Source organism: Phocoena phocoena, chromosome 5, assembly GCF_963924675.1.
Source record: "Phocoena phocoena chromosome 5, mPhoPho1.1, whole genome shotgun sequence".
Lineage (NCBI taxonomy): Eukaryota > Metazoa > Chordata > Mammalia > Artiodactyla > Phocoenidae > Phocoena > Phocoena phocoena.
Window position 1 is genome coordinate 32,000,005 of NC_089223.1, and position 24,105 is coordinate 32,024,109.

Below are 24,105 nucleotides of genomic sequence, written 5' to 3' on the forward strand. Positions count from 1 at the left end.
AGAAAAGCAGTTTTGTGAAACCTTCCAAAATTGTGATATTGTCTATTTCTGAAGAAGTGACCCTTTAAAAGTTTCAGTAAGAAGTTACATGAATACATTTGCTTGTAAACATTTAAATAATACAGAGCCTTATAAAGTAAAAAGTGTAAGTTATCCTTTTACACATATTGCTGGCTCCTCCCTCCCCGATCTCTCTCCACTTCCTAGACATAATTTATGGAACATGACTTTAGTGCCATTAATAACAACAAGAGAAATGTATTTGTGCTTTTTCTTTTCCATCAGTGATAAACTCACAATGCCAAACTGAGGGTCTTTGGGGGTAACTGGATATTTATGTATTCTGAGCTGCTCTCTCCACCTCGGGTTTTCTGTTTGCAAATCAATTATAATTTACCAAAGCCAAGATTAATTAATGGCATTTGTTAATGTTAGTAAAGCGTCTTAAAGAGTTGAGGGAAATGTACATTAGATCAAAATTTACCCTGGATCCTATATACTGAACACTCCTTAATCTTTTACGTGAAGAATGGGCATTCCAAAATGTATTTTTTAAATTGAAGTGTAGTTGATTTACAGTATTGTGTTAGTTTCAGGTGTACTCAAGACCTTTTATTAGGATGGATAGTGTTTAATGAATTGAGTTTTCAAAAAGATTTAGTTGCTCTGGAAATCTTCTCCCCGCTTGGGCATTTTTCATGCTTCCTCCCTAGGACTGCTCTGATACCTAGTCCTAACAGAGCTCTAAATTTCCAACTAAACGGGAGTTAGGCATGAGGGAGGCTGCCAGCTTCATGCCATGAAGAGGCAGAAGGTTAAATGCGGTTTCCTTAATACCTTCCTTCCTAATTTAACAATCAGAGGTGATTAAAAACTTAAATTAAAAAAAATTAAAAATGCAAAGCCTGTGGAAGACTAAGGGATCTTTCAAAGAAGCAGCTTAGCTGTCGAACCTCACGTGTTTTAAAGAACCCTGTTTCTTGCGTTGTCTGTGGGATATAATTCAGAGGAAAGAGGCTGTTAAGAGAGTGATGACTAAAACCCACCCCAGCGCTGCCCTGAGACTCCGAGGCACTCTCTCACCCCCAGATGATTAGCTGAGCGCGGAGACGAGACAGCCGGGGTCCTGCACTGCCTTCCCAGCCGCTGAGCCAGGCCCTCCCCCTCCCCCTGCAGGGTCACCGGAGTGACCGGGGTCTGAGTATCTGACTAGCTGTCACACTCCTGCTTGTTTACATTACCGGCTCAGCACACCCTCGGGCTCCTCTGGGAGCTGCCTTCAGCAGGTGCGCCCTGACAGTCCTCAGGGCTGCTTGGCGCCCTCCCCAGACCAGCGGAGGGAGCCACCCCCTGACCGCTGCCACTGCCGGGACAGACTGGCAGTGCTGGGCAGCCCAGCCCCACTCGGACGCAGGACCTACCCTGCAGTCCTGGGTAGAGGGCAGAGGATGGAGAAGAGGCCAAGGAGGAGGCACGGCCAACTGAGAGAGGGTTAGGAATGTGGCAGAAAAATGCTAATAAACGCATTGCTGTGCGTCACTGTGCGTTGCTAGGTCTGTGGGGTAACGTCTTGTGCTCATTCTTAGCATGAGGATGGGCGACACGCTGATCGAGTGCCCCATGTTCCAGGCCCCGGATGGGGCCAGAGGCGCTCGAGTGCTCAGCCCAGTGCCTGGCACACAGAAGGTCAATAAATCACACCCATGGTGTGTGTGTGTGTGTGTGTGTGTGTGTGTGTGCGCGCGCGTGTGTGTTTCATTTAATCCTCACAGTGACATTGTAAGCTATTCGTCATTTAACAGATGAGAAAACTGGGGCCCACACAGGTTAGATAGAGCTTATCTAGTGCCACGTGACTAATGGGCTGTCGAGGGCGGTGGGTTTGACCTGGTTTGTCTGACCCCAGAGCAGTTCCTTGGGCCGCACTCCACCACCGCCCTCTGAGGAAGGAAGGGCAAAGGTTCCCCAAACCCCACCTCACTTCAGGCCGGCCTTGCGTCACCTCCGCTCTCACGAAGTACTGGTGTGAGTGTCACTCATAATATGTCAACTTGTCAGCACACTGAACTGATGGGCGGAAACGGCCCAGCTGCCAGGCTAACCCCAGGTTAATTTGTTTTCAGACATTCTCTGCCCTTCACTGCAAAACTTTTATCTGGCACGTTTTTTGTCTCGCCTCAAATTCATGATGAAAACTCGCAGAGGGAGAGGGTAGACTCAGAAATAAAAGCATGCTCCCTGTCTGGGCCCTGAGAGGCTGCTTGAGAAGGAGCCCTTCTCTCTGTTGGCGCTGGCACCCCACTGCCACAGTCAGCATCAGGGATGCAGGGCTGGAGGTGGAACTGCTGTCTATGGCAGCAAGTTGAGTCGCCTCCCCTGATATTTTTATCGCCTCATTCTTACCTTGTTCGTTTACTCTCTGTTCCTGGGAGGAGGAAGCCCCAGTGTCTTCTGTTGGGTGGGTCTGCTGGTGGGAAACCCTGCTGTTTCAAGGCCATGTGAGTGGAATTAGAGGGGATGAAGGAGGCCTGCCCTTCGGAATGCGTGAGTCTTAAGGAGCACGCTGTTTGCTGTTAGGGCAGAAACCAGGCACAGCCAGGTCGTCATGAGAGTCCCTCGGCTCAGCCAAGAAAATGATGCCTAACAACGTTTGCTAAATGCTTCTTGATGATGATGAGAATGCAGAATAATTATAGGGTCTGCCCACCCTCTTTTTTACCTTCCTCTCTGTTCTGAAGGCACAGTAATCCCTCTTAATGAACATAAATCTCATTTTGAAATGGAATTAAGAGCTGTATACGTGGCATTTAAATCCAATACTATCTTTAGCATCACCATTCTCTTGAGCTCCATAAGCATTTTTCACTCATTATGTAAGTGAAGGCGATTAATCATTGCTCATTTACAGTTCGGCACATGTTTAATAGAAAATATCTACCAAGTGTACTTAGCACGACCTGTTCCTGTGCTTCAGACAGGAAACCGTGCTGTGATTCTCAGAAGTTTTGCCCATGCTACATATGTGGTCTTACATAAAGGCACAGCCCCGCTCCGCCCCTGCCCATATATGGTGAATCATTAGACTCTAGCTCAGGAGGGACCAGAATTCATCCTGTGGCTTTCTCAGTTCAGGAACTAGGCACTAGTTTGGGTTTAGCTAATGCAGAAGTTCCATCTGCCCTTAGATTGAGTAAGGTTGAAAATGGAAAATTAGTTCCATCTGCCCTTAAATTTAGTAAGGTTGAAAATGGAAAATTCAATTTGGGGCACGAAAGGTAGGGGAAATAATGCAATTCTATAAGTGGCGATTTTCTGCCCCCTGTGGGGAAAAATGTAGTCTTAAGGCCCAGACTTAATACCAGCGTGTCTGGGGGTGTGATTCTGCACTGTTACATTTTGACGCAGAGATTTCAGTTTGTGCATCTTTGCAAATACCCCTCCTCTGTGTTTTTAAAATGTTATTTCCTTTTTTTTTTTTTTGCGGTACGCGGGCCTCTCACTGTTGTGGCCTGTCCCGTTGCTGAGCACAGGCTCCGGACGCGCAGGCTCAGCGGCCATGGCTCACGGGCCCAGCCGCTCCGCGGCATGTGGGATCCTCCCGGACCGGGCCATGAACCCGTGTCCCCTGCATCGGCAGGCGGACTCTCAACCACTGTGCCACTAGGGAAGCCCTATTTCCTATTTTTCAAGAGGTTTAAAAATTAGGTTATTTTTATGGGCACCTAACATAATCCAGGGGGTGGAAGAGAGAAAGCTTTATAAAACATAACAAAGTGGTAAGTGCTTACTGGGAACAGTTAGCTTCAAAGACAGGCTATCAGCTTTATTCTAGAAGTCTTTTTTTTTTAATTGAAGTATAGTGTGTGTGTATTTATTTATTTATTTATTTATTTATTTTCAGATTCTTTTCTTTTATAGCTTACTACAAACTCTAGCAGTCTTAAGGTGCTCCTGACCATAAAGTGCTGTTGTTGGAAGACTCTCCATTACAGTAGACAGAGATGTGTTTTTTGGGTTGGTCCTGTTTTCTCTGTGGGGAAGGCATACCTTGCTCTCTGATGCAGTTTGAGAACTTTCTCTTTGCCTGCATCCCTACTTGTTTAGCTGTTTGGCTATATTCCTACGTTGGAACTCTTTTTTTTTTTTTCTTTTTCTTTACTACAGTTGAAGGAATATTTGTGTGTTTAATAACTTTTAGTATAACTTTTTACAGGAGTAAGTACATGCTTATTGTGGACATTTTAGGAAATAAAAATGAGCAGCAGATGAAAATGATAATGACTGTGGTGATTGCATCACCTAGTGCAGACGTCTGGTTTGTCTTGTTCCTATGTTTGTAGCGTGTGCGTGGAGGGTCGGGGCATAGTAGACACTTCTTTTCTTAATTTACAGAAGTGGGATCCACTGTACACACTCTTTATGTTACCTGATTTTTTTTCACAGGGGGAAATCTTGACACTGATCTTTCAATTGTTTAAGCCGTTTTCTTCTTTATCTTCCTGCTGGAGAGCCAGTGTGTACTCACCTCAACATCCAGTGATCCCTTCCTCTAAAGCTACTAGATGTGAAGGAGGACTTGACCTCAGAAAGAAGATCTGTGTTAGACACCCTCCCCCAGTCTAAGTATCTTATATGCAAAATACTCAAAATAATAAGATTTTTTTCCTTTATGACTCAAAGGCTCTGCTATAGTGACTATCCAGTCTCTTCTTTCTTCTTCCAAACAGTGGTCTCCCTTCCAGATTATAACTTACAGAACGTTTTCATCCTTGGAACTGATCCTTTCCCTTTAGTAACCTCTCTGAGGATTCCGGTGGCTCCAGCTTTCTGGTTCATGTGGGATTGTTTATGCCCACATAAGTGACACAGCTGTCCTCTCCCTAATTTGCTCGTTTGCTCTTTTAAACAACAAAGTGGTAAGCTGTGATGATTCCCTTTTCTTAGGCTGACATTTTTATTAATTTGAATTTAGCACTGATATTCTTATTTTCCTAAAGGAATTCTAAGATGAAATTTGAAGTGATGTTCCATTTTAATCATTTGTCCTTTTTTTCTTGACCCCCTTTTCCATCTGTCTTTTAGATAAAGAAACTAAAGGCATTTAGTGGAGACGTGGCCAAGCTGTCCCTAGCAGACTCCTTTCTGCACTGCTTAATTCAGGTGCCAAAGTAAGGATCACCCATCACTGTTCTTTGCAGAGTAAGGTTTTAAAATCAACAACGTCAAGTTCTACACTGTAGCTGTACCTTTTGTCTTTCAGCTGTTCACTGCGGATTGAAGCCATGGTGCTAAAGAAAGAATTTTTGCCCTCTTGTTCTTCTCTATACACAGATATAACCATTCTAAGAACCGCTACAAAAGGTGAGTAAATACATGATGCTTTGTGTAATTTGATTTGATTAATTTTGGTAGCAGTTTATTTTTAAAAAACTGTTCAATTGAAAAATTAGATATGGAAAGTTCCATTTCTGATACGCCCTAAAAAGGGAAATGAGATGTTACCAGGGATGGTATTTAAAGTTTATTTCCATTTACTTTTCTGCCTCCCCCGGTTAATTAATTAACTGACCAATCAATCAATTAATTAGCATATTATCCTCCTGTAAAAGAAGGCTGCTTTCATCTCAAGCTTAGGAGTAAACCTTGTTGGTTGCAGCTTGCTTTTGTTCCTCTCCTAGATTAGCTTTCTGTGTATGTGTGTGGTGTGTGTGTGGTGTGTGTTTTGTGTGTGGTGTGTATAGTAGTGCGTGTATGGTATGTCCTTAGTGTGTGTATGGTGTGTGTTTAGTGCGTGTGGTGTGTGCATAGTGTATATATGGTTGTTTTGTGTCTGTGTTGTAGTATGTGGTGTGTATGTGGTGTGTGTGTGTGTGTAGTATGGTGTGTGTGTATGTGGTATATCTGTGTGTGTAGTATGTGGTGTGTGTGTAGTTGTGTCTGGTGTGTGTAGTATGTGGTGTACGTGTAGTGTGTATGTGTAGTTGTATGTGTCTGGTGTGTGTGTAGTATGTGGTGTGAGTGTAGTTGCATGTGGTGTGTGTAGTATGTGGTGTGTTTGTAGTTGTGTGTGTGGTGTGTGTGTAGTTGTGTCTGGTGTGTGTAGTATGTGGTGTACGTGTAGTGTGTGTGTGGTGTATGTGTAGTTGTATGTGTCTGGTGTGTGTGTAGTATGTGGGTGTCTGTGTGTGTAGTATGTGGTGTGTGTGTAGTTGTGTGTCTGGTGTGTGTGTAGTATGTGGGTGTCTGGTGTGTGTAGTATGTGGTGTGGGTGTGTGTAGTATGTGGTGTGTGTGTAGTTGCGGGTGTCTGTGTGTGTAGTATGTGGTGTGAGTGTAGTTGCATGTGGTGTGTGTAGTATGTGGTGTGTTTGTAGTTGTGTGTGTGTGGTGTGTGTGTAGTTGTGTGTCTGGTGTGTGTAGTATGTGGTGTACGTGTAGTGTGTGTATGTGTAGTTGTATGTGTCTGGTGTGTGTGTAGTATGTGGTGTGTGTGTAGTTGTGTGTAATATGTGGTGCATGTGTAGTTGTGTGTGTGTGGTGTGTGTGTAGTTGTGTCTGGTGTGTGTAGTATGTGGTGTGCGTGTAGTGTGTATGTGGTGTATGTGTAGTTGTATGTGTCTGGTGTGTGTGTAGTATGTGGTGTGTGTGTAGTTGTGTGTGTCTGGTGTGTAATATGTGGTGCATGTGTAGTTGTGTGTATGTGGTGTGTGTGCTGTGTGTAGTTGTGTGTGTGTAGTATGTGGTGTGCGTGTAGTGTGTATGTGTAGTGTGTCTGGTGTGTGTGTAATATGTGGTGCATTGTAGTTGTGTGTATGTGGTGTGTGTGTAGTTGTGTGTGTGTAGTATGTGGTGTGCGTGTAGTGTGTATGTGGTGTGTGTGTAGTTGTGTGTGTCTGGTGTGTGTGTAATATGTGGTGCATGTGTAGTTGTGTGTGTGTGCTGTGTGTCTGGTGTGTGTAGTATGTGGTGTACGTGTAGTGTGATGTGTAGTTGTATGTGTCTGGTGTGTGTGTAGTATGTGGGTGTGTGTGTAGTATGTGGTGTGTGTGTAGTTGTGTTTGTAATATGTGGTGCATGTGTAGTTGTGTGTGTGTGGTGTGTGTGTAGTTGTGTCTGGTGTGTGTAGTATGTGGTGTGCGTGTAGTGTGTATGTGGTGTATGTGTAGTTGTATGTGTCTGGTGTGTGTGTAGTATGTGGGTGTCTGTGTGTAGTATGTGGTGTGTGTGTAGTGTGTGTCTGGTGTGTGTGTAATATGTGGTGCATGTGTAGTTGTGTGTATGTGGTGTGTGTGCTGTGTGTCTGGTGTCTGTAGTATGTGGTGTGCGTGTAGTGTGTATGTGGTGTATGTGTAGTTGTGTGTGTCTGGTGTGTGTGTAGTATGTGGTGTGCGTGTAGTGTGTATGTGGTGTGTGTGTAGTTGTGTGTGTCTGGTATGTGTGTGCACGGTGGTGCGTGCTCACAGCCTGGGCCCGGGGCCAGCTGCCTGTCTCCTCCAGCGCTCTGGCCTCTGTTGGTGGCTGGGACCCTGCTCTTCCGGAAGCACTCCTCCTTCCATCCTGACTCCTCCCCAGGCATCTCCTGTTCTTCTTCTACCAGCTTTCCTGATGTTTCTGCTCCAGTCGTGTCTTCTCCCACCCGCGTCCCCCACCTGCGTCCCCTCCAGACTCTAACACCTGGTGGGCTCATTACATTTGAGAGTGAACAACCTGGTAATTTTTGCTCGCCCCTTGGATAGCCTCCTCAGGTTGCTCTAGTGTCTCATTCCATAGGGTTGGGAGCTTGCTTTCTGGCATGTACGGCACTGAGAATGCCGGCTCCAAGGCAAAGTCTCTGGTGCTCCCTGGCCCTCACAGTTTCCAGCATTCATCAGCTGGGATCTCCAGCCTGATTTCCTCCTGGTCACTTTCTGGGTTCCTAGTTATTGTGGTAGAACATTTATTCCAATTTGGTTTTCTTGTTTAGTTGCTCTGACTTGTATTAAGTTTTTCTCTTCAGCTCATCATATTTTCTTCATTTTAGAGAAGAGACTAAGAATTAAGAAGAATTTTCCTCTTTCAATATAGAGGCCTTTTAAAATTTCTTCCTGTGTCAAACCTAAAGCAGCAATTTTGAAAGAATTGTCTCTCCTGTTCAAGTAGAGATGGGAAAATATGTTTCATATTGAGTGATGCAAATTTGTGGGCACAGTAGAAACGTTTCTTATCTGGTTACTCTTCAAAACCTGGCCTTCTTAGATAACACAGTATAGGCAGTGATCCAAGTGTAATTTTTTGAAAGTAATACCAGACTTAATGGAGAATATTAACTTAACAGTATCATAGGTGACATTTTATTACCTACATATACAGTAATTTTAATAATTAAATTTTCTTTTTAGCTTTTCAAATACATTAGCAATTTTTAATACTGTTTATTTGCGTAGGTGTGCGTACAAAAGACTTCGTGTTTAACGAACTAGTTTACCAATGTATGACAATGATAAGTTCCTCGTTAAACCTTTAAGCCAATCCAAATGAAATGTAGAGTTTTGAATAAAATGGAAAGATTCTCTGGGTACCTGCCGCTAAGGGTTGGAGCTTTTGCAAGTTATTTACCTGTCATCCCAGCCTGTTTATTTTTTATCTCCTCATAGCTCAGCAGGTAAGCAAAATGCCGCGCACTATTCGTTTTCATAGTCCGTAAATATAGTCTCAAAGGATATAAAGGAAACCATAAAGAAATAACTGCTGAGAGGAGATTATTCCTGTAACACAGTGTACTGCTTTTCCTAAGGCTTTTGTATTTTCCACTCCTTGAAAATTTTCATTATCAAAGTATGTGTGATACTTAAGTGTCATACATATTTGATTCCCGGTTGAACACTAGAATGTGCATCACCAGTAGCCAGTGGCACATTAGATATACCATGCAGTGTGCTCCTTTGTTTCAGTCTTTTATACGGTTTAGGGTCAGAGCTTGCTTCAGACACACCTGAACTTGGATGTGGTGGCTGTCTCGTGTGTGTTTAAGCTGAAGCTTTCTCTAAGGTACCGCGGTGTGTTCTTTCTGACAGAGCTGATGTCGTGTGAGGAACTACATTCGATATTACACTTGGTGCTGCAAGCAGGGAATATCATGAATGCAGTAAGTGAAGTTCAAAAACAAATTTTAATGTTGTATTTCCAACTTTATTTATCTGTCTAAAGGTGTATGTATATTTTTTCTTTCGATTTGTCTTCTTTAGGGAGGGTATGCTGGCAATGCAGTAGGATTTAAACTATCTTCTTTGCTCAAATTGGCAGACACAAAAGCAAATAAACCTGGGATGAATCTCCTGCACTTTGTTGCACAGGTATGTGGAAGTGATTGATACAGAGAGAGAATGTACGTGACCCACCCCCGCCCCCAAGGCAGTGAAGTTTTTCAGAGGTGTAAGGTGGCATCAGAGTCAGGAAAGGGCACCGTAGGTGCCAAGAAGGTTCTATTTGCGGATTCCTGAGTTGGGCTGTACCTGGGGTTACAGGCCTGGAGGGAAGTGGAGGGGTCGGGGGTGAGGCAGAGTGGTTGCTGGAGGGAAGTGGAGGGGTCGGGGGTGAGGCAGAGTGGTTGCTGAGGAATCTGGACTTCATGCTTTAGCCATGGGGAGCCAACAGAAGTTTATACACAGCACCATGGCCTGACCAGGTATGTTTTTGTCGCTAGGGAAATGTGGCAACGTGGAGGGTGTGTTAGAGTGGAGAGAGAATAGAAATAGGGGTACCTCTTGGTGGAAGTTGGCGCTCATTGTTTGGCGAGAGTTGAGAATCAGAGTAATGGCCACAGGGATGGAGAGCAGGGGCCTGGGTGTTGAAACATTTCTGAGTTGACCTGACTAGATTTTTGACCCGTTGTGTGTAAAGAGTGGAAGAGTCAGAGCAATGAGGGGATCACTTGCATATTTTCTTTGTGAACTGGGGGTTACAGGGCCTTGCCATTCACACAGGGTTTGGGGTCTGAACCCTGTCCATCAATTACATTTTTGACTGGGTCTGTGTGACACCCCAGTAACTAGTTATAAAGTCAGAGATGAGCCAAGGACAGTTCTCTCTTTGTTGTTAAATTATCTCAAATAGAGAATTGTGCTGGTTTGTTTTTCCCATTGAATCTCCTTGTTGTTTTGACAGCGATCACATAGATATAGCTTCACCTGGGAGGAAAGCTGTGTTGCAGCCTTGTTTCAAGCATGAGTTTCAGAATAGAACGGAGAGATTTTTTTTTTTCAATCTATTTATCCCATTCATTTCATCCTTGACTGCGTTGGGTCTTCACTGCTGCACGCAGGCCCTCTCCAGTTGCAGCGAGCGGGGGCCACTCCTCGCCGCGCTGTGCGGGCCTCCCACCGCGGCGGCCCCTCTCGCCGTGGAGCACGGGCTCTAGGCACGTGGGCCTCAGCAGTCACGGCCCTCAGGCTCCAGAGTGCAGGCTCAGCAGCCGTGGCTCACGGGCCCAGTTGCTCCACGGCATGTGGGATCCTCCCGGACCAGGGCCCGAACCCACGTCCCCCGCATTGGCGGGCGGACTCTCAACCAGTGCGCCACCAGAGAAGCCCGAACCTGGAGACTTTGACTTGTCCTTTATTAGCTGTACTTCCTCAGACAAGTTACTTAAGCCTTAAGTTCCTCAATTTCTCCATCTAATGATGGGGGGTAGTGATACCTCAAAACTAGGTAATTGAGAAGGTGGAGGGAGATAATTCCAGAACGTGCTTATTAGCTCAGTGTTCCGAATATGGTAAGCTCTCCATAAACAATACACATTATTATGACTGCGTTCTTCAGAAGACAGAGGGCACATTGAACTTGGCACTAATTTGAAACCAGAAAATGTGTTCCACATCCCATGTGGCTTGCAGCATCTCCTGGCTGCCCTTTTAGATCCCCATACCCCGGTGCTTTGTGTAGCTTGGTCCCTGCCCACGTGGGGAAGTTCCCTGAGTTGGTAACTGCCCTCTTCAGACCTGCCTTCTTTGTACCCTCTGAACAGATGAAGGATCCAAACACCCCCATGGCCTGTGCACCTTCTGATTAAACTCAGTTTGCAAACTGGTCTAACAGCTGCGAGTAGCTCGGTCAAGTAGAGGCGTACTCATAGGTATGGGTGGTATTTCAGCAGGATATATTGGATTCTCTTAAGAGCAATGAGCCCTGCTAAGCCGCTGCCTCCTTCCACTGAGTCTTCACACACGTGAGTCGTGCTTCATGTCAGGATCAGTTGTTCTGGGAAGTTAAATGTTTCTTGAGAGTAGGAGAGTTCTGGTTAGTCTTACTAAGAATATCAGACTAAGAGTTCATGACTCAGTGAACTGCTTTGAATGTATCAAGCCTAAAAATGGGAACAGTGATTTTATGGTTCCTGTAAGCCCTGAAAATATTTTCTCCGTATAGTGGACAAAATTCCAGTTTTATCCCTATATAGTGAGAGGAAATTCTGGTTTTGTTCCAGGAAGCCCAGAAGAAAGATGCCGTGCTTCTAAACTTCTCTGAAAAATTGCATCACGTTCAGGAGGCTGCGAGGTAAGCAAGGAGGAGAACTGTGAGAACGAGGTGTTTTGGTTTTTTTAACTACCTTCTTATGAAAACTGATGAATATTTTACAACTTCTGGACTCAGGTTTGAAATTTTAAAAGTTTTGTCTTGTTGACCTTTCAGACCTTCCTTTCATTTGGTTCCAGAGGTATGTGTGCATCTTTGGAATTTGGGGGGTTTGAAAAATTAATCTTTATTTTTAATCTAAAAAACTCCTATTGCAGTCTATTCTAATGAATCTCATCAGTGTAAAATATATATATATATATATATATATATATATATATATATATATGGATTACGAAATTCAAATACCTCCACACCCAAAAGATAGGGCTCAAAGAGCACAGCCTGTTACCTTGGGAGTTGGTATATATCAGGCAAGCTTCCAGGGCCATACATCACTGATTCCTTTAGAATCTAACATGGTACGTTTATTTTCTATTGCATTAAAAGAAGTTGGAACCATACCAAGGGCTGTGAAAGGATTTTGTTTTAGTCACTCAACTTTGCAGAGAAAGTATCTACCAAACATAAAGCTGTATTTACACCACTGTTTAGGATCACTTCTGATCCTAATATAGATGTGTATTTAAACATAGCTGTAATCTGTGTATACATGCTATTTTGAATCCTGTGCTTTTAAATTTATAATACATATACATGCATCAGTGGTAAATGTTCAACGACCAGCTTTTTAGGGAGAAAAGTCCTGATTTGTAGCAACTGCTGATTTCCATGGTGTAAATACTGCTGCCATGGCTGATCTCAAGCTCCCAATGTGGCACTACTGACTGTGGAGCTGGGGAGAGATACCCACAGCCACAGCTGCGTCCCATGAGCTGGCTCCAGCACCTCACCTCACGTATCAACCCAGTGCATGTCATCTGCTTGTTATCTGAGGGACTCTATCCAGTTGGGACAGCTGTGAACCGTATGCATAAACACATGAACCAGAGCTTTCTAAGCCCCACCCCGCCACTGGCCCGCATCTCAGTGTTACTGACTGCAAACATCTAACCACAGATGACATGTCTTTCCCAAAGTGAGATTATCCGTCCAACGGTGTAAACAGTTCATAGTTCGTATTTACAGATCACCAGAGTGTTCTCCCCAAAGAACGAGCATTTTCAAAGATGCAAACTGTTTTGCTTTCTGAATTACTGACAGAAATTTGTGTGGGAATATTTTTTCCGCTTCCTAGTATGGAAATGTTTCTAAGAGATACATAGAGAAATAACCGTTCCATTTCTGGTCAGAGTTAGATGGGGAAAGTTAGCTAGATATTGTCTTAGAAAAAACTTATTTAGTAAGGTTATTTATTTGAAATGGAAAGTGAAGTACAAACAGGTCATAGGTGGGTGCCAGTGACCAGTGAAGGTGGAAAACTTTTTTTTTTTTTGTGGGACGTGGGCCTCTCACTGTTGTGGCCTCTCCCACTGCCAGAGCACAGGCTCCGGACGTGCAGGCTTAGCGGCCATGGCTCACGGGCCAAGCCGCTCCGTGGCATGTGGGATCTTCCCGGACCGGGGCACGAACCCGTGTCCCCTGCATCAGCAGGCAGACTCTCAACCACTGCGCCACCAGGGAAGCCCTATTTTTTTAATAAATTTATTTATTTTATTTATTTATTTTATCTTTGGCTGCGTTGGGTCTTCGTTGTTGTGCGTGGGCTTTCTCTAGTTGCGGCGAGCAGGGGCTACTCTTGGTTGTGGTGCGTGGGCTTTTCCTAGTGGTGTCTTCTCTTGTTGCAGAGCACTGGCTGTAGGCACACGGGCTTCAGTAGTTGTGGCATGTGGGCCCTGTAGTTTTGGCTCACGGGCTCTAGAACACAGGCTCAGCAGTTGTGGCGCATGGGCTTAGATGCTCTGCAGCACGTGGGATCTTCCCAGACCAGGGCTCGAACCCGTGTCCCCTGAGTTGGCAGGTGGATTCTTAACCACTGCACCACCAGGGAAGCCCCTGAAGGTGGAAAACTATTGCATAAAAAAAAAAGTTAGAATTGATCATGGAAGCATGAAAGCATCTTGATTTATGAATTTGCTAATTGAATTCCACCTGGATTTAGGTTTCATCTATTTGCTTTACCAGGCGAGAGAAACATCATTCATGCTCTATTAATCTGGGTGTGACATATGTAACAAAAGCCTTGCCATCAATTCCACCATTTCTCCGCAGAACTGTTAGCTGTGTGTCAGTTCTCTCTAAGACACAGAGTGCTGACTCTGGTTGCCTGTGGCGAGCAACATGCAGTCTGTGTAGTGTCTCCGTATCACCCTTAATAGCCCGTTTATCAGCATGCTCTGCCTTGCTTTTCATGGGTTAGAGCTTTTGTATTTTTGCGTTTCATGGCCAGTGGAAAGTATAAGTATCTGAGTCCTGCTGAATTCTAATGCTGATGGCATAAAGATGTTCAGACCTAGTTTATGAAAAGCTTCACAATTCCCATGCTTTCGGTTATCTCACCAGCAAGAACAAAATTACAGCCTGGTCTTTGAACCAGTGTGTGTCTTTAGGAAGGAATCGCTTCTTAAGGAAACATAGGAGGAAACTCTAGATACAGAGGTCGGTAAACAATCACGGTAGCTCTCCCCTTCTGTTTCCAGGGTCTTGTTCGATGTACCTGCGTGACACCTGGCCTCCTGTGCCAGGTACCCACTCTCCCCTTTCTTCTTTCAGATTATCTCTGGATAACACAGAGGCAGAGCTGCACTCACTCTTTGTCAGGACAAGATCTCTAAAGGAGAACGTCCAGCGGGATGGTGAGCTCTGTCAGCAGATGGAAGATTTCCTTCAGGTGTGTGTATGATTCGAGTCAGTCCCCCTGATCTCATCTTCAGCGGCCCCTCAAGGCTGGTTACCCTTGCAGGGCTGTTTGTGGAAGCAGCAGGTTCCCATGCATACTTTTTCCCCCCAAGTCGGTAAGAGGAAGTTTGTATTTCAGTGCCCAGCCAGGCTATCGAATATGGTCTAACCCTGAGGCTTTGGTTAGGGACAGGGTCTCTGTTTGTCTCTGCTCTGTCTGCATGATGGCACCGGCCTGGGAGTGAACTGGGATCCCTTATGCTTACACGTGGCAGCTTCTGTCTGGCAACTTTAGAAGGTTTTGCTTCTGAAGCACGGTTCAGGAGTTCCCGTCTCCCACTCGCACTTTTGGACACCAGTAGGAAGTTCCGCGGAGATCGTCAAAGACGCCTGAGCACCTGGGCTGTTGTTCCTTCAGTTGTTTGTGTGGCAGAAACAAGCTCCGTTTTGGCATGTTTTATAGGGAGGGCAGGAGAACACACCAGAGTCGGTGCCTCTCACCACCCCAAATGCACCAGCCCCATGGGGTGTGGCAGGAGCTGTTCAGAATAACATCAACAAAACCCAGCAGAGAGAACATGTTTGTGACAGCTCACTGTGACTCACTAATCACAGTCTGACATACTTCTTTTATCTTCCTTATTTTGTAAAAAAAAAGGTGGTGGTGCCTTTTCATGCTTTCAGTCTTCAGTGAAATGGTGTGCTGCCTTCAGTGTCAGGGCTTCGAGGCTCATGAGCTGGAATCAATGAGGCAGGGCTGCCCTGGGCGGTGGAAAGGGACCAGTGCTTTTGAGGGTTGGACCAACCTCAGCCTCCCCTCATTTCCTTGTAATGAAGTCACATCAAATGCTGTGAGCTGCAGCTCCCGTCAGTGAACGTTTGATTTTGTTTGGCTCTGCTGGGAGTTTGTTTTTATTATTAAACACACGTTCTGTATTTTCTTTCATATGTCACTAAACTCTAATTTTCCCTTAAAAGTGCACAGATTTTCTTCTCAAAGTGAGACGACAAAGCAAACACCACCACAGAATCATCTAACAGTAGCTAGGAAAACGCTCAACAGTAAAGACAAATGGAACAAATCCAGAAATTCAACGGGAAGGCCTGTCACACATTGGGAGAAGGATTCTGGAGGTCTCATTTCTCAGTTCTTATATTAAATGTTAATCTCTTATGCTAAATAGTAGCACAGAAAGGCTTATGATGCAAATCCACACCCCCGGACCGTTCTTCAGAAGCAACCTTGTTTTCACTCTAAACTCGTCCTCCTGGTAGTCATCTTTATCTCTCTACGTAAACTGTTCCACACAGCTATTTATTTTTCTTTTTTAAGTTCACTGTCTTTTTAAATACAATTTATTTTTATTTTTTATTTTTTTTGCGGTACGCGGGCCTCTCACTGTTGTGGCCTCTCCCGTTGCGGAGCACGGGCTCCGGACGCGCAGGCTCAGAGGCCATGGCTCACCTGCTCTGCGGCGTGTAGGATCCTCCCGGACCGGGGCACAAACCCGTATCCCCTGCATCGGCAGGCGGACTCCCAACCACTGCGCCACCAGGGAAGCCCGGAAATACAATCTTTTAAGTTAGGTTACGGTCCGGCCACGAAGGGGTCTGAATGCCAGTCTGAAAACTTTGCTCTCTAAGCTATGGTGAACCATTTTTGAGCAGAAAAATGACAGGAACATAGTTTTGCAGATCTGTTTCAGTGTTTTGACCCTTTGGGTGAGAGGTACCAAGTGTACTGGTGTGGAACTTTGGTCCACAGCTGACAAGTTTGAGCTGGAAAGTTGAGATTGCTGCGACAACTGCCAATCTGTCATTCACGCTTTGCCAGCGTTGCTCTGGGCTTTTTCATCTGTGGCCTTAACCATGAGGAAAGGGTTCAGCAACTAGCTCTTGGCAAACAACTCTGAGCGTGGCGGCTTTTCAGGCCCTATTCAGAATGTTTCACTTTCCCAAGTCCTAAGGGGACTGCAAGCGCTCAGGCACTCTCCCTGTCCCCCACAAGATCTGCGATGAGACATCTCAGGTAGAGTAAGCTCCCGTGAAGATTCTTGTCAAAGTCCTGTTTTTCTGCAGTTGAGCTGTTCTTGGCTGGAATCCACCTTTCGCCCTGTGTGAGAATGACAGGCAAAGATTTAGCCTTCCATTAATACCCTTCTCTCCTCGAAGAAAAATTCAGCGTGAACGCACGCACTGCCTCAGGTTACTGACTCAGATGGTTACTTTCTCTGGCATTTGGTTTCCTAAATAGTTTTGGTTTCCTGCTACCTCTCGAATGTGCTTAGTGGAAGAAAAGGGTTTTGAAGGGGGTTAGTGTGTGCGTAGGTGGGAGGGGATGCGTCTTCTCGGAATTTCTCCTGAGACTCTCTTTAGTGTTCAAGCAGTGAGCCCATCCGCCAGGTGGGCAGCCCGCAACTTCACTATTTCCCACGCCCAGCCCTCCACCCAAGGAGAATTTTCTCAAATAGAAGTGTGATTTCATAAAGGAATATACCTTCTTCATATAAGCCTTGTTATCCAGTGAAAGAGAAAGCACCGTCAGGCTTCAGTGTGACCCCAAATGCCGTCTCCCCGGGGCTACGTCTCCTCTACCTGCTGCTTCCTCACCTCAGCTCAACAGGAAATGTCACTGAGCTGCCGTCGGGGACATTTGCTTGTGCCTTTGGCCCTGGGGAATCCCCATCCTGAAGGGGCTGGGGCTCAGCAGAGGAGAGCGGGCTACCTTTGGCCGCACCGCATTGCTGCGGTACTTGAGCCTATATGGGCCTTGGAGACGTTGCCCTAGAAGAATTAGGAAAAAAACAGAGAGTCCAAGAGGATTGATTTGTATAGGGCAGTAGTTCCAAGCCATGGGTACCCATCAAAACCTCCTGGGAGTTTTAATAAAGTAATGGCAGGTCCACCCCAAATCTACTGAATGGCTTGGGGGGGAGGGGTGCAAGCGTGGGCCATAGACAGAGCTGACTCGGATAAGAAGCCCTGGCTGGGCATTTATCCCTGCGGGGGTGACACTGACCCTGATAGAGCTCATTTGGGGGTAGGTTTAAACCCCTCTCAATGGGGCAGACCTCTGAATAAGACAACTGGTCAATATAAGTGACTTTCGGGACTCTGAAGTAGACCCTTGGCCCAGTATAAGCCTCAGTCATGAGAGAAGGAAGAACAGATACAGAAAGATGCAGGGTTTTCCTTAACAACACCAACTGCACCCCTGTGCCGTGTGTCCAGTGACGTTACAGGGGAGCATTTGGTCGGTGGCATCCTCCAGCTTAAAGCTCCTCCATCTCCTGTGGCTCTCAGGCCTTGCGTAGGGGTTGCCCTCGCTTCCCCAAGGTGTTGTTTGGGGTGAATTACTCTCCTGTCGGCTCTGAGGGACGTGCATTGAGACCTGAAACTGAACCCCAGGCACGAGGCAGCAGGCCGAGCGCTCACCTCGGCGTGTGCTGTTTGTCCCCTTCCCCGCAGTTTGCCCTGGGAAAGCTGGCAGAGCTGGAGCGCTGGAAGCAAAAGCTCCAGGACGAGGCCCACACCCTCATCGACTTTTTCTGTGAAGACAAAGACACCGTGAAACTGGACGAGTGCCTTCAGATATTCAGAGACTTCTGTGTCAAATTCAACAAAGCAGTGAAGGTACGGCTCTGTGTGTTCCTCTTCCCAGCCAGCCCTCTGCCTGTGGTGGAAAGGTGCTTTAGCAGCTCCGGGGCATCAGGAAGGTCTGGCCCAGGCGGTGTTGCCCGGCTGTCACTTGTGATTCCGGGGAAGGGCTCTGCCGTCTCAGCCCCGAGCCTTTCCCTGTGGGCAGGAGTCTGTTGTTTGGCTGCCTTTGCTACTTAGCTGCTCATTCCTACACTCGCTCTGATGCCCTAAAAGCATTTTGTTAGATTTTTTTAGGATGGCAGTCACGATATTAAGGTGCTCTTTGAAGATCCTCCCCCCTTCCCAGGAGACACTTTCCTCTTTGTCGCAGCGGGATGATGGGAAGGTCCTCACTCCCCTGTTTTAAGCTCCATAGCTATTGCCAGGGGTTGGCATCTGGGGAACCAGGCTGTCCTCGGCCAGAGTGGGCTCCAAAGTGCCCTGATAGTGAGGGAGTCTGCTGCTGTCTGAACATGACTGCTGCTTTCTTGCCCTTCAGCCTCCGGGTCCAATAATCTCTGAGTTCATGCAGAAGCCACAAAACTCTTTGGGTTGCTTGGCTTTTTGTGTGTGTGTGTGGTACGCAGGCCTCTCACTGTTGTGGCCTCCCCCGTTGCAGAGCACAGGCTCCGGACGCGCAGGCTCAGCGGCCATGGCTCACGGGCCCAGCCGCTCCGCGGCATGTGGGATCTTCCCGGACCGGGGCACGAACCCGTGTCCCCTGCATCGGCAGGCGGACTCTCAACCACTGTGCCACCAGGGAAGCCTGGGTTGCTTGGCTTTGCAAATAAAACTTTCATCTGTCAATTAAAAGCAAAATAACATCCCATCACTTCAGGTGCTGATAAGGAACCAAGTACTCGTGGGTCACCTCTTTCCCTATATTTTAAGTACAGATGTGTCCTTAGCTGAATTTCTCTGAGGGGTTGCTCAGACATCTCCCCAGCCCTAAGTGATTAGCTAGAGTTCTCAAGCTGCCTTTCTCTGTCCAGTGAAGAGGAGGCTGAGCCTGTGGCCACGTTTCCTCTCCCCTGTCCAAGCAGTGAGGTCAGCAGGTGGAGGCGCTGGTGGGCGGTAGCCGCCAAATTGGCTCTTTCCGAGGCCCTCGCTCCCAGTCAGAATTCTCCAGGCCCATGAGGCCACCTGTATGATGCTCTCAGCCCCGCTGTCCTGAGAGCCAGGAGCTGGCCCCATGCCCTCCCACAGGCAGCCTTGAAAGGAGAAGACCCGGGACCTTGGGGAGCCCGAGGGCAGAGCTGCAGGAGGAGCCCAGAATTTCCGGTCAGAGCCAGAGCCTCTCAGAAACTTGGAAGGGAAAGTCCACTGTCTGAGGAAATTGATTTTCAAGTAAAAAGCGCCAATGATAGCAGATTTGGGTGCGACATCTGCACGTTTACGTGACACGAGTATATATAAGGACAGTAAAGCGTGCTTTGGTGTGTGCATTTGTTCCGGTTCGGTTTGTGGCGGGAGGGCTGGCTCCTTGGAGCAGGGAGAAAGGTAGAAAGATTTCTAAAGCAAATCCTTCCTCTCCGATTGTGGGAAGTGGGTGGGGCACAAGGGACAGAGCCTCGGTGGCATTTCTGGTGTTTCTTTACCAGGGAGCATTCAGAGAACACAGATTGAAAGGCGTCTCTTAATGTTCTGAGTCTACATTTATGCATCCAAGTCATTGTTAAGTAGGATGTGTGCACATGAGTGTGTGTGTGTGTAGATGTTTCCATGCAACACAGGTTCTTTTAACACCCGTTGTATTTTTCTCTCTGCTCTTGCCTGAATAGCACTTTCCTGGAAGTCCTTTCTGTCTTGCCCTGCTTAGAAACCAAGTTGGGTTTCCTCCGAGTTGAGGTCTCGGGCATGTGTGGAATCACAGCCCGCACTGAGGGCACGATGCCTTGACTGGAAGTTGGGCCCAGGGGATCTGATGACAACTTTAGGCAGATGGTTGGGGCCAGGCCTAGTGTGCACGCCCGGCCACGCCCACGTTGCTTGCAGAGAACAGAGGCCTCCAGCCCTCCAGGCACACAAGCACTGCAAACACACATTCGCGTGCAAACACAGGCCGTCTCCCTCGGTGAAACAAATGACCCAGGTCTCTCCTCCAGCCTGTGTCTCTCAGTGGGGTCTTAGGGTAGCTGTCTCTGGAATTGCACTTGGGTCCCACGTGTCTCATGCCTCTTCTGGCTTCTCTCCGTCCCTCCTTCAGGACAACCACGACCGCGAGGTACAGGAGCTGAGGCGCCTGCAGCGGCTGAAGGAGCTGGAGCAGAAACGGCATTTCTGGGCGGCTGGGGAGCTTGGATTCAGCCGGAGCAGCAGTGAGAATGACGTGGAACTGTTGACTAAGAGGGGCGTGGAGGACCTGCTGCCTTTCCTGCACTCCAGGCCCATCAGCCTCTCCTACCGCCCCCCCAACACCCGCCGCTCCCGCCTCTCCCTGGGCATCGTGGCCGACCGGGAGCTGCTGACCTTCCTGGAGAGCTCCACTGGCAGCCCCGAGGAGCTCAAGTTCCACAGCTTGCCCCGGAGCTGCCCCTGGCAGGCCCCGGCCAGCGGAGCCCAGACGGAGCCTGGAGGACAGAGGGACCAGGGCTCCAGCCCAGCACACAGACCTCCGGCCTCGGAGGCCCAGGAGGAAAACCCCCACCCCACCTCCGCTTGGCCGAGGCAGCCCCCGGCGCCCCGGCCTGAGGAACCCGCCCCCGCCTTACCCCGGGTTCGGCGCAATGGGGTCAGCATCCTCCAAAAGAGGAACAGCGAGCCCGTGGGCCTGGGTTCCGTGCGGTCCCCTCCACTTCCGCCGTTGGCTCTAGGGATTAGGGAGCATGAGCTGGTGACGGGTCTGGCCCAGTTCGACCTCCAGGCTGCCAAGGGCCTGGAGGAGCTGGCCCCGCTGACCGTAAATGACTTCAGCCCAATGGAGCTGGCGTCCGTGGGGGATGAGAGCCCGCAGTCCCTGGGCGCCAGCAACGGCAGCCCGACGCCCGTGGGCAGAGGTGCCCAGGGGGGTCCCAGCCCGGCCCCGGGGGATGGCAGCGCTGCCCCGGATGAGCCCATCAGCGCGGCTCCAGTATCTGAGGGCAGCAGCGACCCCGAGAACCAAGATCCTGGGTCTCTGTTCTACATCTCGGACACCACCGACTCCTCGCTGACCCTGGACTGCTCGGAGGGAACCGACTCCAGACCCGAAGGGGGGGACCCGGGGGAAGGGGGCGACGGGGAGGGCTCCGTGTCCTCCAGGGCTGGGGAGACGGGCGGCAGCCAGGTCTCCTCAAACCCTGCCAGCCACCCGCCTGCGGAGCCTCCCATTGCCGTCTCCGCCTCCGCCTCCCCCTCCGGCCGCTCCCTCTCAGGGAAGAGCGAGCCGGACTGCAAGGGGGACCTGCCCAAGGACGGGCCGGCCAGAGGGAGGGAGGTGATGGCCCCGAAGAGGAACCCCCTCAAAGAGGCGTCGACGGGGGCGTCCAGGGCTGGGCCTGCCCGGCGGGGCGCGGCAGCGGCGGGGCCGGTGCGGACGCTGACGGGCTGGGAGAGCGAGAGCATGCGCAAGGTTGTGCCCATCTCGCGCGCCGGCCGCGTCCCCCCACCCGGCAAGCGCCCCCCTCGCGAGGGCCCCGTCGGCGCTAACCCGCCGGCGCCGCTGGCGCGCCGCAGCTCGGTGCTGGGGACCCCGAACGCGTCGCCCGGGAGGCCTTCGACGGCGGTCCGGCCCGGGAGGGAGCCCCCAGCGCCGCCCAGGAGCTCCTTCAGGAAGCCCAGCGCCAAGCCCCTGCGTAATGTCCCACGGCAGAAGCCCGAGGAGAACAAGATATGCCGCTCCGGCCCCCAGGGCCCCGACAGCCACAAGGAGCCGCCCCGCGCCCCGCCGGCCCCCAGCGCGCCCCGCGGCCCGGCCCCGGTCCCCAGCTTCGCCCGCAACACGGTCGCCTCCTCGTCTCGGTGCCAGAGGACCGACTCCCCGCCTGTGGCCAGATCCCCGGGCCTCACCCGGACCGTGTCGCAGCGGCAGCTGAAGGTGAAGGGTGGCCCCGAGGACGCCGCCCCCAAGGACAGCGGCGCCCTGCGGCGGACCGGCAGCGCCCGCGCCCCCCGGAAGGGGCCCGAGTCAGCCGAGGGCCCCGGAGACAGCGCCCAGGCCCCGCCGAAGGGCCGCGGGGCCGGGGAAAGGGCCTCCTTCCGGCTGAAGGACGCCTGTCGGGGGGCGCTGGGGAAGGGGCTCCATCCCTTGTGGAAGTGAGAGGCGTCCGCGCTCCCCGCTCGCCTCATGGGGTTCGGGTGGTGAGGACTGATTTCTGCGAAAGGCCGACCCCGAATGTCTATTCCACATAAAGTCCGCCGGGGCCACCTGCCAGTGCTCCTGTCACCGAAGGTGCAGCCGTGGGGCCCGCCCGCCATGCCGCGCTGACTCTGGCTGGATGGACGGATGGACGTCCTGCTGCCATGGGCAGGCATCTCCACCCGCGCGCCGGAGGTGGACCAGGCGGACCCCGTCTCCCAAACAGACCACAGAGACCCGTGAACGACTCAGACGAGGAAAATGACTTTCCTATGTAACAAGTAAAAGAAGATTTGGGGCCAGTTTTTATGTATCAGTGACTTATTTTTTAATATAAAAATTAAACGTTGTTTTAGTTGGTTCCTTTCACGGAGTGAAATGCGGCCCAGGGGGGAAATGGTGAAGATGTTTTTATCTTCCTGTGTTCCCTGGCCTCAGGGTTCCACCTGCCCACCCCGTGCATAGCTGGCAACTGGACTTCCGCAATACCTTGGGTGTTCTGTGGTTGGCTCCGTCTTCCTGAAGACTTTCTTCTTTGCTCGCCTCACCCTGCTGACTTTGGTGAGGGTTTGGGTGTGGACAGGAGGGAAAGTGAGACTGGTGGACGGAAATCGGATGCTCCTGTGTGTTGGGGCAGGCACCGTGGGCAGTGGGGCAAGTCTCCCCTGCAGATGGGTGGCAGCCCCTGGGAGAATGCTGAAGCTTCCAGAGTTTAGAGGTGCCATATTTTGATGGAAGGTCATCAGGGACTGTTCAGCTGAGCACATCTTTCCCATTGTCTTTTCTCATTTGAGTATCTGTTGTAAAACTGAGTGAAGGCTGCTATGACTTGTGTTCGCTCTAGTTACAGGGAAGAAAAAACCCTTCAGTCTCCCACTCTTTCCTTTACTAATGTGACCTGGAGCCTGGAGAGAAGCTCTCTCCTCTCACCTCTCTCCCTCTCTCCCTCTCTCCCTCTCTCTCTCCCTCTCTCTCTCTCTCTCACTCTCTCTCTCTCTCTCTCTCTCTCTCTCTCTCTCCTCTCTCTCTAGATACTTTTTAATGTTGCTGTCTGTTCTTTGGTACAGTGGTTTTAAATCCTGAGAAAAACCAGATCAAGTTTTTAAAAACAGACCCAAAAAAATTGCTTTAAGAAGATTTTATATTATCAGGAAATTTTTGGGAAAAAAGGCTTCATTCAAAAGAAAGAGGAAAACATGTACTATTTCTACTCAGTGCCAGTTCACTATTTCCCTCTGACTAATTGGGAAATGGGGGAATTCTTGAAACTTTTTTGTTATTTAAAAATTGCCCCCCACCTTTTTTTCACTTTTGATCACTTGTTAGTGAAACTTTGTTTTAGATCTGACAGTGGTAGGTGGATTTCGGCAAATATAATGTATTTGTGATGAATCCATATGGTCGATGTTACAGTCTCCCTCCTGTAGAATGTTGCCTTCCATTCAAATTAATTGGAAACTCTGAGCTTCCATAAGTCAGCTAAATTGAAAAGGTAAACTTCATGGTTGAAGAAGTAAGGCACTTGACCACAAAACCTCTTGTAAAAGCAGCCCTCAGTGCGTATTTCCAGTGCTCACAAAGATGAATCCTGAGCCATTTTTCACCATCTCAAAAAGCCTTAAAAATCATGTATTTAACCATGCAGACAAAAATGTTCAAACCATAGGGCCTGTGAAAGAGATCAAAAGTTTGTGGATTTGTGGGTAGTGCCAGGGTTGGGACCCCTTGGCGGTACCCTAGAAACTGGGGTCAGAGTCCCTGTTCCATCACTGATGCTGTGTGGTTTTGGCAAGTCACTCCCTCTTCTTAATCCTTTGTTTCCCAGTCTGCAGAAGTAGGGGC

General features: G+C 48.8%; 1 protein-coding gene across 1 annotated transcript in view; it reads left to right on the forward strand.

The window, feature by feature from the left end:
• FHDC1 (FH2 domain containing 1) overlaps nt 1–22,224 on the forward strand; it is a 34,434-nt gene extending 12,210 nt beyond the window's left edge. Inside the window, exons 4-12 of the mRNA XM_065878246.1 lie at nt 5,083–5,168; nt 5,261–5,361; nt 9,053–9,123; nt 9,224–9,331; nt 11,461–11,531; nt 14,223–14,340; nt 17,817–17,981; nt 20,194–21,312; nt 21,346–22,224. Of these exons, the coding sequence (XP_065734318.1) occupies nt 5,083–5,168; nt 5,261–5,361; nt 9,053–9,123; nt 9,224–9,331; nt 11,461–11,531; nt 14,223–14,340; nt 17,817–17,981; nt 20,194–21,312; nt 21,346–22,224 (2,718 nt within the window). The remainder of the gene's footprint in view (nt 1–5,082; nt 5,169–5,260; nt 5,362–9,052; nt 9,124–9,223; nt 9,332–11,460; nt 11,532–14,222; nt 14,341–17,816; nt 17,982–20,193; nt 21,313–21,345) is intronic.
• Nucleotides 22,225–24,105: the final 1,881 nt, after the last annotated feature.